Source organism: Leopardus geoffroyi, chromosome X (genome assembly GCF_018350155.1).
Source record: "Leopardus geoffroyi isolate Oge1 chromosome X, O.geoffroyi_Oge1_pat1.0, whole genome shotgun sequence".
NCBI lineage: Eukaryota > Metazoa > Chordata > Mammalia > Carnivora > Felidae > Leopardus > Leopardus geoffroyi.
The window spans coordinates 36291108-36304473 of record NC_059343.1 but is presented as its reverse complement, the minus strand read 5'-3'; the positions used below and the strand labels follow the sequence as shown (position 1 = coordinate 36304473).

The 13366-nt window shown below is 38.2% G+C and overlaps 1 protein-coding gene across 4 annotated transcripts in view; it reads right to left on the bottom strand.

The window, feature by feature from the left end:
* The window catches only part of USP9X (ubiquitin specific peptidase 9 X-linked), a 129871-nt gene that overhangs the window by 16961 nt on the left and 99544 nt on the right, over positions 1 to 13366 (bottom strand). For all 4 annotated transcript variants that reach the window (XM_045472936.1, XM_045472937.1, XM_045472938.1 and 1 more), the window contains 4 exons: positions 12803 to 13025; positions 9927 to 10147; positions 6834 to 7024; positions 1853 to 2026 (listed from right to left, as the gene is read on the bottom strand). In XM_045472936.1, the coding sequence (XP_045328892.1) occupies positions 1853 to 2026; positions 6834 to 7024; positions 9927 to 10147; positions 12803 to 13025 (809 nt within the window). The remainder of the gene's footprint in view (positions 1 to 1852; positions 2027 to 6833; positions 7025 to 9926; positions 10148 to 12802; positions 13026 to 13366) is intronic.

Genomic DNA, 13366 nt, shown 5'->3' with positions numbered 1-13366 from the left:
TGCTACTTATTATAATGAAGGAACAACCCATAAAAGAGAAAAAAGGAGTCAAAACTTATGACTTCACTTAAAAAGTAGGGCACTTGAAGATGAGAAGCCAGCAACATTTTTCTATAAAAAGTAAGGATTACAAGTTTTTCTTGGGCCATGAGGTCTCTGTGACTGTGCTGTTACAGGGAAAGCAGCCGGAGAGCAGGTAAAGAGATGGGTATGTTCCAATAACCCTTTATACAAACAAATGCAAGGCTGGATTTGACCTATGGTGCACAATTTGTTAACCTGTGATCTACACAAATAATACTCTAAAACAGACAGACTTGGGATTCTTTATTTAACCTTCTGGCATGTACTAATAACAAGACTAGCTTAGTTGTGGAGCAGATATCTGAACTTTAGGGATCTTACCTATGATCATGCTCTCTGGACATTTTCACTTAGCAAAGAAAAGCAATAATATCCAAATAACTTTGAAAACATAACAAAACCAAGTTTAAAACAAACCAAGAAGGACTGATTAGAATAAATGACGAAAAAGGTGGCTATTTTAAAAACAAAAGGTTAAAATGACAGTTTTATTGCCCACGTAATGCAAAAGGTCTTCCAAAAGGACCAAAAGTTGTCCAGGCTACATGAACAATACATGGGTCTTGTTCTGAGTGAATGGTTTAACCTCACAGAAACTTCTCATTACCTCTCCACCAATCATTTCCCTTTGACCAAAATTATGAAGCACTCCCACCAGCCATATACACACACAACACTGTATATAATAATGTTTGGGCATGTAGAAAACACTGTCTTACTGTGATATTTTGGTGAGAAGTGATATGAAAGCAACATTAATCAGTAACATGCAAGAGAAGTTCCGAAGTAAAACTTCCATGTGACAGGGATAAATGTGTACCTACAAGAGTGAACTGTAACAGTCGTTTAACTATTTTCAGTAAGAGCCCTTAATTTCCCTTTTAAGTCAAAAACACAATTTGTTCAGTCAACTCTTGCTTTGTTTTCTACTGAAAACATACTTTAAGGATATTCACACCATAATCAATGCTGTTTTATTTTTTAATTTTTAAATGTTTATTTTGAGAGAGAGCACAAGCAGGGGAGGGCCAGAGACAGAAACCCAAGCAGTTTCTGCACTGTCAGCACAGAGCCTAACTGATGTAGGGCTTGATGTCATGAACCATGAGATCATGATCTGAGCCCAAATCAAGAGTTGGACGCTTAACCAACTTATCCACCCAGGTACCCCACCATAATCAATGCTATTTTAAAAATTAGGGGTGTCTGAGTGGCTCAGTTGGTTAAAGTGTCCAACTTCAGCTCAGGTCACGATCTCACAGGCTGTGAGTTCCAGTCCTGCGTCGGGCTCTGTGCTGACAGCTCAGAGCCCGGAGCCTGCTTCGGATTCTGTGTCTCCCTCTCTCTCTGCCCCTCCCCCACTCACGCTCTCTTTCTCTCAAAAATAAACATTAAAAAAATTTTTTTTTAAAAATTAGTATTTCACTTACAGAGGAAATAGTACTCCATGCCTGTCATTTCCTAAGCTTACTTACTTTAATTCTAACATAAAGGGCAAATTTATAAGTAACACCTGTAGCTACATGCAAAATGTTATTTGATTTCCCCAGGAATGACCACACATAAAACAAAAGGAACCAAAAACCTCCATGAAGCCTCCACCACCACCACACACAAAATCGAAACCCACAATAGTGAGGTACCCACACTGTAATTCATCCAGTCTGAGGCATATAAATTGGTGGCATACTCCACTCTTGTACATAATCAAGGTTTTATTTTCGTTAGTAAATCAACAGTACAATTTAAATAGATAATCGGCACTTACCTATGTGGGCAGCCCTGGCAAATCTTCTGGTCAGCAAAGGAACCTCCTAAGACTTTACTTAGCATAGCTGGATGTCCTAAGGCTTTCAAAGCTTCATCTAAACTATCCACCAATGAATTAAAAAATTCTAAAGCATCATGCTGTTCGCGCAGGTTAACAGGTTCACCCCAAAGCCTAAGAAATAAATGGAATAAAACATGTAACATGTCATATTCTAACAACATATGCAACCTTTTTTCACGGGAAAAAAAGGGATACACCACAAATGACAATACATAAATACATTTTCCCCCCTCAACTACAGAAGTAGAAAAAAAAAAATAAACGCTCTTTATGTATAGAGTGTAGCGGGAGAGAAACTGAGGCTCAGAGTGAAAGTGCACTCAAGTGCAAGAGGAGTTACGGTAAACTGCCAGTGTGGCTGACAGGTATGACAGGATCCAACAAAGCTGGCTGCTTCAGGTAACGTGGTGAGTGCATTCATTCTGATTCTACTTGAAGACAGCATGTGGTGGATCTCACTCTTAGGTAGAGGTTATAAATTATTTCTTTCATTTTGCTTAAATTTCATGTTATAGGTACAGTGCGAAGATTAATTTACTTTTTTAAAAAAATGTTTATTTTTGAGAGAGAGCATGAGAGAATGAGTGGGGGAGGGACAGAGGATCCAAAGCAGGCTCTGAGCTGACAGCAGAGAGCCTGATGCAGGCCCTGAACTCACAAACTGTGAGATCATGACCTGAGCCAAAGTCTGACACCCAACTGAGTCACCCAGGCACCCCTATTTAATCTTAATTAAACTGCTTTTTCCAAATGAAAAGAGAAAGGTTTGACATGGTCTGAGTAATCTGAGTATGCAAATCAATCTTGAGAAAACAAGCCTTCGATTGGGTGTTTCACAAAAATGAGACCAGACACTGCTAAAAACCTATACACTGCTGGAAAATATCAATGACATCTAATTTTGTATTTACAGAGTGACATACATAGAGAATAGAAGTTTGAAAGCATTCTAAGCAAGAATTATGACAAATGTATTTTAAATATGGTAGAGGAATTGTCTTTTGATATAGTAACATTTTTTCTACATAGTAAATAATCTTATTCCAATTATATTTAACACATTTGATACAGTTGAGTTTAAAATAAAAAATCAATTTATTTCACCACTGGAAATGACACCAATCCATTGTACTTAATTTCAAATTATCACTGATTCCCCAAACTTTCAAACATGTAGTCAACCATTAATTACAAAAGGGAAAAGGTACTTTCATAATGAATAGATCTAAGACAATTAGTTAATATCACCAATAATCAGATAAACTGATACCATGTATCTCCCAATATAATGCCATAAGAAGCATTTAACACCACCTACTGTAGTTTTCTTGCCAAAAAACGTTTAACCTGAACCTAATTATGAGGAAATAATCACACAAATCAAAGTGAGAGACATTCTGCAAGACAACCGGTCTAAACTCTTCAAAAATTTCAGTGCCATAAAATCACGACAAGTTGGGGACATTATTTTAAAGAAAACTAAAGAGGTAATCACCTCTTGCGGTTCCTTCCAGGACACCAGTCTGGCATTGAAAAAAAAAAAGTTACAAAGAATATTTTGGGGGAAATCAGAATACATAATGATGAGTATTAAGCATCATTTTTTAAAAATATTTAAAGGTAGATAATTTATTTTCCTTTTTTTTCTTCATAAGATCTACACCCAATGTGGCACTCAAATTCACAACCCAGAGATCAAGAGTCGCAGGCTCTACTGACTGAGCCAGTCAGGTACCCCATATTAGGTATTATTAAATCAGTATTAAATTTAATAATTGAATTCATGGAGTGTGATAATGGTATTATATAGAAGTAGGAAAGTTTTTTTTTTTTAATTTCTTAAAATGTTTATTTTTGAGAGAGAAAAGAGAGACATAGTGTGAGCAGGGGAAGGGCACAGAGAGAGAGAGGGAGACACAGTATCTGAAGCAAGCTCCAGGCTGAGCTGTCAGCAAAGAGGCCGATGAGGGGCCCGAACCCACAGACTGTGAGATCGTGACCTGAGCCAAAGTCGGACGCTTAATTGAACCACCCAGGCACCCCAGTAAGTGTCTTTATTCTTGGCAGATACAATGAAGCACATGTATGTGTGTGAGGGGATAAAGGATCATGCTTACAACTTACTATCAACTGGTTTAGAAGAACCAAAACCCACGTACAGTTGACACCTGGAACAATAAAGGTTTGAAGTAACGTGGACTTACACATGGATTTTTTTCACCCTAAATATAGTGTACTGTCAATGTATTTTCTCTTATGATTTTCATAATAATATTTCTTCTCCAGCTTACCTGATTATAAGAATACAGTATATAATACACAGAACATACAAAATGTTAATTGTTTATGTTATCAGTAAAGGCTTCCAGTTATGGGGCATCAAAAGTTATATGCGGATTTTCAACTGTGAGGGGAACCAATGCTCCTAACCTCCACATTGTTCAAGGGCTAACTGTATACACATAAGCAAGCATGGCAAAATGTTAACAGTTGGTAAATCTGGGTAGAGAATATAAAGCTGGTCATTATACTACTTTGTCGCTTTTTCTGTTGGTTTCAAATTTCCAAAATAAAAAACTGGGCATGGGGTGGGGAATGTGATTAACCCCCATGTATGAGGAGTATATTACATGTTTAAAAAGAGAATAATCCAGAAATGCTAGTCTAGATAAACTGGAAGTTCCACTAGTATAGGAAGTAATTTAGAAATCAAAATGCAAACGTATTAGAAGAGAGGGGTGCCTGCGTGGATCAGTTGGTTGAGCGCCTGACTCGGGTCATGACCTCACCATTCATGACATGGAGATTTGCATCGGGCTCTGCATTGCCAGGGTGCAGCCTGTTTGGGATTCTCTCTCCCCATCTCTCAAAATAAACAAACACACACACACAAACATATTATAAGAGAGAAAATTATTTATAACAACGATAAATTTTAAAATAGAAGCATGAAAAGTGTGAGCGTAATCTGGAAGAGGAAGAACAGAAATGCTAAAAGCCTTATGGCAGAGATGGGACAGGCTGGGGAACGAAAAACCTGGGGTAGGCAGAGAGGAGGGTGTGTGGTGTGCCAGGTGATGGGACAGAAAGAGTAAAAGCAGAGCTGGGAAGGAGGGTGGAGCATGCAAGCCAGTAGTACGGACGAAGCAGGGCGCTTAGGGGAATCAGAGAAATTTGTATGGTGAGTCACAGGAAAGCCATCATACTACGAAGCAGTGGTTTCAAAAGGAACTGAAACAGTGTCCTTGTAGGGAAAAGGGAAGCTGCTCTGACAGAAGCAGGGAAGATGGGGGCAGGAGTGTCGGGTGACCCTTTGCTTCCCCTGTTCTCAGCTGTGTGCGAGACCTTAAAGAAATGCTGAGGAGTGTTAAAAAACCCACTGCTGTGTAGGAGTACAGCCTCTTTCATACACACCAAAGAGTGAGGTGGTTGTACTGTGGTATTTTAGTACAGTGCAGGACACATAGTAGGCGATGATTTAAAAAAAGAAATTAAAATAAGTGAAGTAAAAAAACAAAACCAAGATACAATTGAGAATTTTATTAATTAAAAAAAAGTATTCCACCTTTCCTACAAAATTGTACATGAGGACAGTCATGTTGTTGGTGAGGAAAGTATCCCTTTATAGATGTATTCTAGCTAATAAATCAAAGAATGATAAAATTAGAATACTGCCATGTTGTAACCCTGATGAAATACTTTAGGCAATGACGATTAATGGCTGTTATCATGGGAGACAGACACTATGTAATTCTCACTGAGGTAAACATTACCACCTATAAAGTAGCTTTGAGTGTCATTTCAAAAAAAGAGAAAAATACCACCTCAATCTGATCAAGTGTCTAGATCTTGCTACTTTATTTATAGGAAATACAGTAGACCGAGGAAAACAGAAAATACAAAAATACCACAGAGAGCCCATCAATAAAATCCAGATGGTGGGAAACTTTACAGGGTAAAACTACCTGTTTTTTTCCAACATTATCTCAAGGGTGAAAATGATTAGAAGAGAGAAGAGTCAGAGCAACATTTGAGGTATATGGACTTCATCTGGATCCCGATTTCAAAAAAACACAAGGATGTTAAGGATTTTCACAAAACATGGTAATAGTATTATGGTTATGTTTTTAAAAAACCAGAGATAAATACAATATTTATAGGTGAAAATGTGTGAGATTTGCTTCAAACAATTTGGAAAAAAGCAGATGGGGAATGTAGATTAAACAAGATTGGGCCTGAGTTGACAACCGCCGAAGTTGGATGATGAATACATAGGGGTTCACACTATTGTCCCTACTTCTGTACATTAGAAGTTTTCAAGATAAAAAAAATTACTAACATCTTAAGAGACAAAAGAATGCTGTCTCTCTGAAGTAGGACGCTTTCTACCTCCAACTTTAAAGACAAGGAGAAAAAAAAAAACCTAAGAAGCTTTAAATATTATAACTGACACTTGAACTTCAAGGCTAGGGGTGCCGACCCCCATGCAGCTGAAAATCTGCCTAGAACTTCTGACTCCCCAAAACTTAACTACTCATAGCCTACTGCTGACCAGAAGTCTTACCTACAACATAAATAGGCCATTAACACATATTTTGTTATGTTTTATGTATTGTGTGTATTCTCACGATAAAGTAAGCTAGGGAAAAGGAAATGCTACTGAGAAACCAGAGGGAAAAGAAAATATATTGGAAGTACTGTATTCATTGGGGCGTGGGGGTGGGGGTGGGGTGGGAATTTCTGTGTGTAAGTGGACCCGTGGAGTTGAAACCCATGTTGTTCAGGGTCAAGTATACTACTGCTTAAATATTCAACATAAAGATACCTTCAACATGTATTTTAGAAGTTTAATGTTAGGGTACAGAGATATTCATAAAGGCTTAAGCAGTATCCCCATTTCTGTCCACTTATAGTTTACCTGAACTGTTTCCAAAATCCTCTGGGCACATAGTACTGTAGTCGAGAAGCAGCTAAATGACCAAAGATGACCTGAAGGTGCCTTAGAACACCAATGTTATACTCTTTCCTGTCTTCTGTTTTACTTAATGCTGGCTTGTCTTCAAATTGTTGAGGGTATCCAAACACATCATCTCGGGGATCAACATTGCTCTGGAATTAAAAAAAAAATGTCATTAATAAGCTAATCTAACTTTAAAGTACAGTAGAATATGTTGAGACAAATGCCCAACAGTTAGTGAACAAATGATTAATCATTTGTACTTCTAATTTCTTATATCCAAAGCACTTAACTTCCAATTTATAAATTTTAATTAAGTTAGTGTTCATCCCCACCATTTCACAGAGTAGTTGTCATGAAAGAATGATGCTGACCATGTATGGGAAAGGCCGATAATAAAGGCAACACAGAGGAGTAGAGCGTTGGGTGTAAGTTAGACCGAACTGGACCCCAAAGCAGACGCTGCCACTTAGAAGCCAGGTAACTTTGAGCAAGTCAGCTACTTAACCTGTGTAAGCTTCAGTTTCTTCCTGGGGATATGCAGCTGTGGTGAGGATTATGAGGTACTCACTCAGAACTATAAACAGTCAATAAAGTATGCATATTAAGAGGAGCACTCTTCAAAAAACGATGCCAGAAAAAGTAGATACCCGTATGCGGAAGAATAAAGTTGGACTCTTCCGTAACACTAGATACAAAAATTAACTCAATACAGATCAAAGACCTGAATGCAAGAGCTAAAGCTATGAAGCTCTTAGGGCAAAAACGTCATGACACTGGATTTGGTGATGATTACTGGATATGACAGCAAAAGCGCAAGTAATGAAAGAAAAATGAGACATACTAGACCTCATGAAAATGAAAACCTGTGGTGCGAAGAAACTAGAACAGTTGTGCACTGTTGACAGAAACGTAAAGTGGTGCAGCCACCGTGGACCAGTTCCTTAAAAATTAAAAGCAGTATTACCACATGATCCAGCAATTCCATGTGTGGGTATATACCCAGAACTGAAAGGCCTCGATGAGATATTTGTACACCCATGTTCACAGGAGTACCATTCACAGTGATCAAAAGGTGGAAGCAACCCAAGCGTCCACTGATGGACAAATAAACAAAACGTGGTCTATCCATACAGTGGAATATTATTCAGCCTTAAAAAGGGAGAAAATTTGGACACATGCTAGAACATGGATACACTTTGAGAACATTATGTTAAGTGAAATAAGCCAGTAACAACAAGATAAATATGGTACGATTCCACTTATATGAGGTACCCAGAACAGCCATGTTTGAGGAGATGGAAAGAAGTTTGTGGCATCACAGACCTTGGATACAGAAACAGATAACATCCAGTCCCTGCCCATGAGAAACTCCCAGTCTAGGGAAGGAAAGAATATAGGCAACAGGCAAAGAACCACAAAACCCCACGAGTGCAGTACAGAGCTGAGACAACACAGAGCAGAAGGTCCCACGAGAGCAAAGATAGGACACCTTACTGAAATCTTATCCTATCTTTTCTGCCTTATTTACTCTTTGCGAATATAATCAGCTATCTCTCCCCATGCTTACCCTCATCATCCCAGAGATGTGATGGGCTATAAAATTCTGAACTAGAATTTTAATTTCCACTTGAAGCAGTGGTTCCTAATCTGGTAGAGGTGTTAAGCATTCCCACTACAAAGCTTTGGTAAAGAGTAAAAAATGGGGGCGCCTGGGTGGCTCAATCGGTTAAGCGTCCAACTTCAGTTCAGGCCATGATCTCAGTCTGTGAGTTCAAGCCCCATGTCGGGCTCTGTACTGACAGCTCAGAGCCTAGAGCTTGCTTTGGATTCTGTGTCTCCATTGCTCTCTACCCCTCCCCTGCTCATGCTCTCTCTCAAAAATAAACATTAAAAAAAAATTTTTTTAAACAAAAATAAAAAGTAAAAAATGTGCAGATGCTAACCCCTGGATGATGTGGTTTGCTGGATTTGGGAAGGAACTGGGACAAGTCTATGTTTCAGAAGCCCTGTAAGTGTTAAACTACCTCACAGCAAATAGTTCTGGTGACTGAAGACAGGGAATGAGGGAAGAACCACTAAAGACATTAACTACAATTAAAACACTCTGGTTTCTCGGGGTGCCTGGGTGGCTCAGTCAGTTGAGCATCCGACTTCGGCTCAGGTCATGATCTCACGGTTCGTGGGTTCGAGCCCCGTGTCTCAGCTGTGCTGACAGCTCAGAGCCTGGAGCCCGTTTCAGATTCTGTGTCTCCCCTTCTCTCTGCCCCTCCCCCACTTGTGCTATCAAAAATAAATTAAAAAAAAAAAAAAACCCACTCTGGTTTCTTTCTGCAGTTCTCACCAATGCCATGAACAGGAAAAGATCAAATAAAAGCAAAGAAATACAGAATGGATATATAAACATGACCACAACTTAAGTTTTGCAATATTCTCTTGTTTACTAGAGCCGTGCCACCGTTATGTCCAACCTGATCTGTCACTACAACCTAACGTCGGCATAGCTTTATTGTGCACTGGATACTCGGAAAGCAGCATAAATTTTGTCACAAGACCATGTAATATTTAAAGTACAGAGAAGTGTGTTTCCTAAGTAAGAAGAGCTATGATCTGGGGCAAATGTAAAAGTAACCTAAAAGCAAGCACACAAAATGAAACTGGCATAGTATATAACTTGGCATAAATTAATGGAGATATAATTAAAAATATCAAGTAGAAAAGTGAAAATATAATTGAAACTGTTATAAAAATGAAAATCCTTATCATTATGCACACTCCAAATTATACTAAACACTTTTCACACACAAAAATGGAGTATGTGAACAGCAGCTCTAAAAAAGTAAACTACCATGAACATTAACTGCAGTTTTAAGTCTGGTAGACAGTGAGCACTAGACTATGTCAAGACACAGCAGCCCACACTGGGAAGACTCCAGCTTTATTTTTAAATCTAAGTCAACAAGTCCAGTGAAAGTACAACACTCCATAAGATAGAATGACAGTATCTGGTATCAGAATTTCAAACAAGAAAGGAAAATGCTAAATAAAATTTACCTCATTGTCCTGCTTCTCATCCCCAGACATATCATCATCTACATCACTACCTGTGCCTTCAATTGCAAGAATACCGTTCCTGATGGAGGGAATCATGTAGAGTTGCTGAATCACAGAATTCATGTAACAAGTAGCACCGGCATTTTTCAGCCCCACAAATCCTTTAGGTGGACGGGGTCCAACAGGTGGCAGATATTCCCACTCTGTAAGCGCTTCACAAGCTGAGAAAGGAGAAAAGATTCTTGTAGCAGGAATATAGCCTTTTTGTCGACGGTTAGCTCTATTAAGCCGATAAGTTAACATCACCAACAACCCCACTACTGCTCCAGGTAGCTGAAGCAGCACACAGAGAGTACATTTCCACCACTGTAGGGATTCCTACACCCCACTATGTGAGAACCTGCGTTTCACTGGATGTTGCTTCTACAGAAGTGTCAGAAACCATTTCGTGAGATTGTACAATGCTGATTTCTATGTGCTCACTTTATTATTTAGTCACTGTGAACTTTCAACTTTTATAGGTTTTTTTAAAGGGTCTTCAAATTCATTCTGACATGACACGTTAACATAAATCCATCCACATATTTTATAGCTTGTTCAGGTTTAAAGCATTTTAGCACCACTGGGTTCACATCCAGGTTCTGATGCTTAGCAACTCTTTCCCCTTCAGGTAAGCTTCTGTTTTCTTACTAATAAATGTAAGAAGAGAACACTTGCTTTGCCTGTATCCACAATGTTATTTTGAGGAAGTAACAAAATAGAAGTGTTTGAAAGTTTTGTGAGAATTATATATCACTGTACGTCTCCCTCTAGTATAAACCTGGAAACAATGTAAATATTATCACTGTTTATGGGACTCATTACATACATCACAGTATACTAAATTGCACAATATATAGCCAATAAATGGAATTAGGCAAATATGTATGTGTTGATAGGGAACAATTGCAGATATATTAAGAGGAAAAGAAAGTGAAGACACGGTGTACACATGACAATCTGTAGTAAAAAAAAAAAAACAAAAAAAAAAACAACTAAACAAAAAAAAATTTCTATGTGGATTTTCCATAGACACAAACTGATAATAACAGTTAAGCTATTAAAGGGCAGCTGGGGACTAAAATGGGCAGGAAACATACTTTTTAGTATGTAGCTTCTTTGGTATTTCATATTTTTACCATGCAAACGTACTATTAAAGAAACAAGTAGCCTTTCTGTTTCTGCCATCTTCAAGCCTGTGAAGGGGTACTCAGAATAGGACTTTTAAAACAGCAAATCTATCTGGAAGGCTGCGGTCCAAGGCTACCTTTTTGCTGGTTAGACGTGGGGTCCTCCAAAAACAGAGTGAGCACACAGCTCATCTTAAAATTGAAGGTGTTCACGCCCAAGATGAAATTAATTCTATCTGGGTTCAAGAGATGTGCTCATGTGTACAAAGCAAAGAACAACATAGTGACTCCTGGTGGTGAAACTGAACAAAACCAGAGTACTCTGAGGAAAGGTAACCCACACTCATGGAAGCCATGGTATGGTTCATGCCAAATTCCAAAGCAAACTTCCTGGACTTGGAATCTGGACAAAGCCACTGGACATAGAATCTATGATACTGTACCCCTTGAGGATTTCAACTTACTGAAAATTAAATGAATGTGTGAATTTATTAAAAACAAAGATCCTTCTTTAAAACAAAAACCGCACCTTACTGAACATGGATTTGCTAGAAAAGCTAAAGGTCTAACCTTTTTTTTTTTTTTTTTAAACTTCAACTTTTTTTAAACATTTATTCATTTTTGATAGAGAGACACAGAATCTGAAAGCAGGCTCCAGGCTCTGAGCTGTCAGCACAGAGCCCGATCTGGGGCTTGAACCCACAAACCACAAGATCTTGACCTTAACCGACTGAGCCACTCAGGTGCCCCAGGTCTAACCTTTTAAGCAGTTTAATTAGAACCTCCGAAAATGTTATTAAAAATGTCCTTATGAAATACAATATATCAAAAAATAAATTGATGTTTTTAAAGATTTACTACAATCAATGACACATTCTTAAGCTTTGTAGATAAACACTGATTTTCTCAAATCAAAACAGCCTCCATTATGTTTGATTTATTTCTGCTTTTTTGGTCACTGATTATTGCCCCAATCCCTTTGGGGCCTCAGTTCCACATCCGTGAGATCTGGAGCCCACAACTAATTTCAAGGGCTTCATGTGGGCATTAGCTGAGAACATAAGGTGCATTAGAAGGTTATCTTTTCATCTTCTAATCTTTAAAACCAGATTTCCTTCAAGCTCATATGAAAACAGTATTAAAGAGCTTCTAAGTGAGGAGGGCCTGAAAGGTTTTCTAAGTCATGCAACTTGAGGTTTGTTTTTTGGTTTTTTTTTTTTTTTGAAGCCAGTGCAAGCAGGGAAGGGGCAGAGAATCTGAAGCAGGCTCTGTGCTGACAGCAACAAGCCTGATGTGGGGCTTTAACTTATGAACTGTGGCGATCATGACCTGAGCTGAAGTCAGACGATTAACTGACTGAGCCACCCAGGTGCCCCCGGAACTTGAGTTTTAGCTTTGAACTCTGGCACTTATTTTGACTAGTTATTACTCTGTAGTTTGGGTTTTACTCCAGATTTGACTGAGACAAAATTTATTTTGCTAAATACTCAAACCCCTTACAGGAAGACATTTAATAAACAACTGATATTTTTTTTTTTCTACATCAAGGCTCTTTGCTTGTAATGGTGTTAAATTACACATCCATTTGCTAGTTCCTGAAAGAAAAACAGGAGTTGAAGATGTTTACTAAAAGAAAAATAGGAAAACAGAATCTGAACACATCAGAGAATTACCTGTCAGCACAACACTGTATTTTACTATACTTACTAGTTATTGCTGTGCCAATGTAATACATTTCAGTCAAGGAATCTACTATCTGTTTAAGATTCCTCACGCAGCCAACCGCTAATGCTACAAGTAACTCAAAACCAGCATTAATGGTAGCTGGGGAGCTACAGACTGGAATTGCTTGTTCAGCGGGCAGCTCTCCATTTCTCATATATTGCAGGTAAACATTGGATGCAGGGAAGATGAAATCATCAATTAATTCCTACAAGAGATGAAAAGAGGATTACACATTTAGCAGTTGTAGATGTCCGTTATATTTTTTACATATATGTATAGCTATATTTATATAATGTTTATACGTATGACACACAAAGTTGTGTGTATATCTATATATGCCTTTTTAAGGAAAGAAATCTCTCTTGGAAGGGAAACAGTGCTAAAATTAATGGTCAGAATTAAAGGTACCATCACATCCGAGAAAACTTACTTGGATTTTCTAATAAAAAGATTCCACGTCAAACCACTATTTACTACAACTTATACCCAATTTCTCAGGCTAAAAAAATTTTTTAAGCCCCAGGTTGACTGTAGCGCTTAACAAAA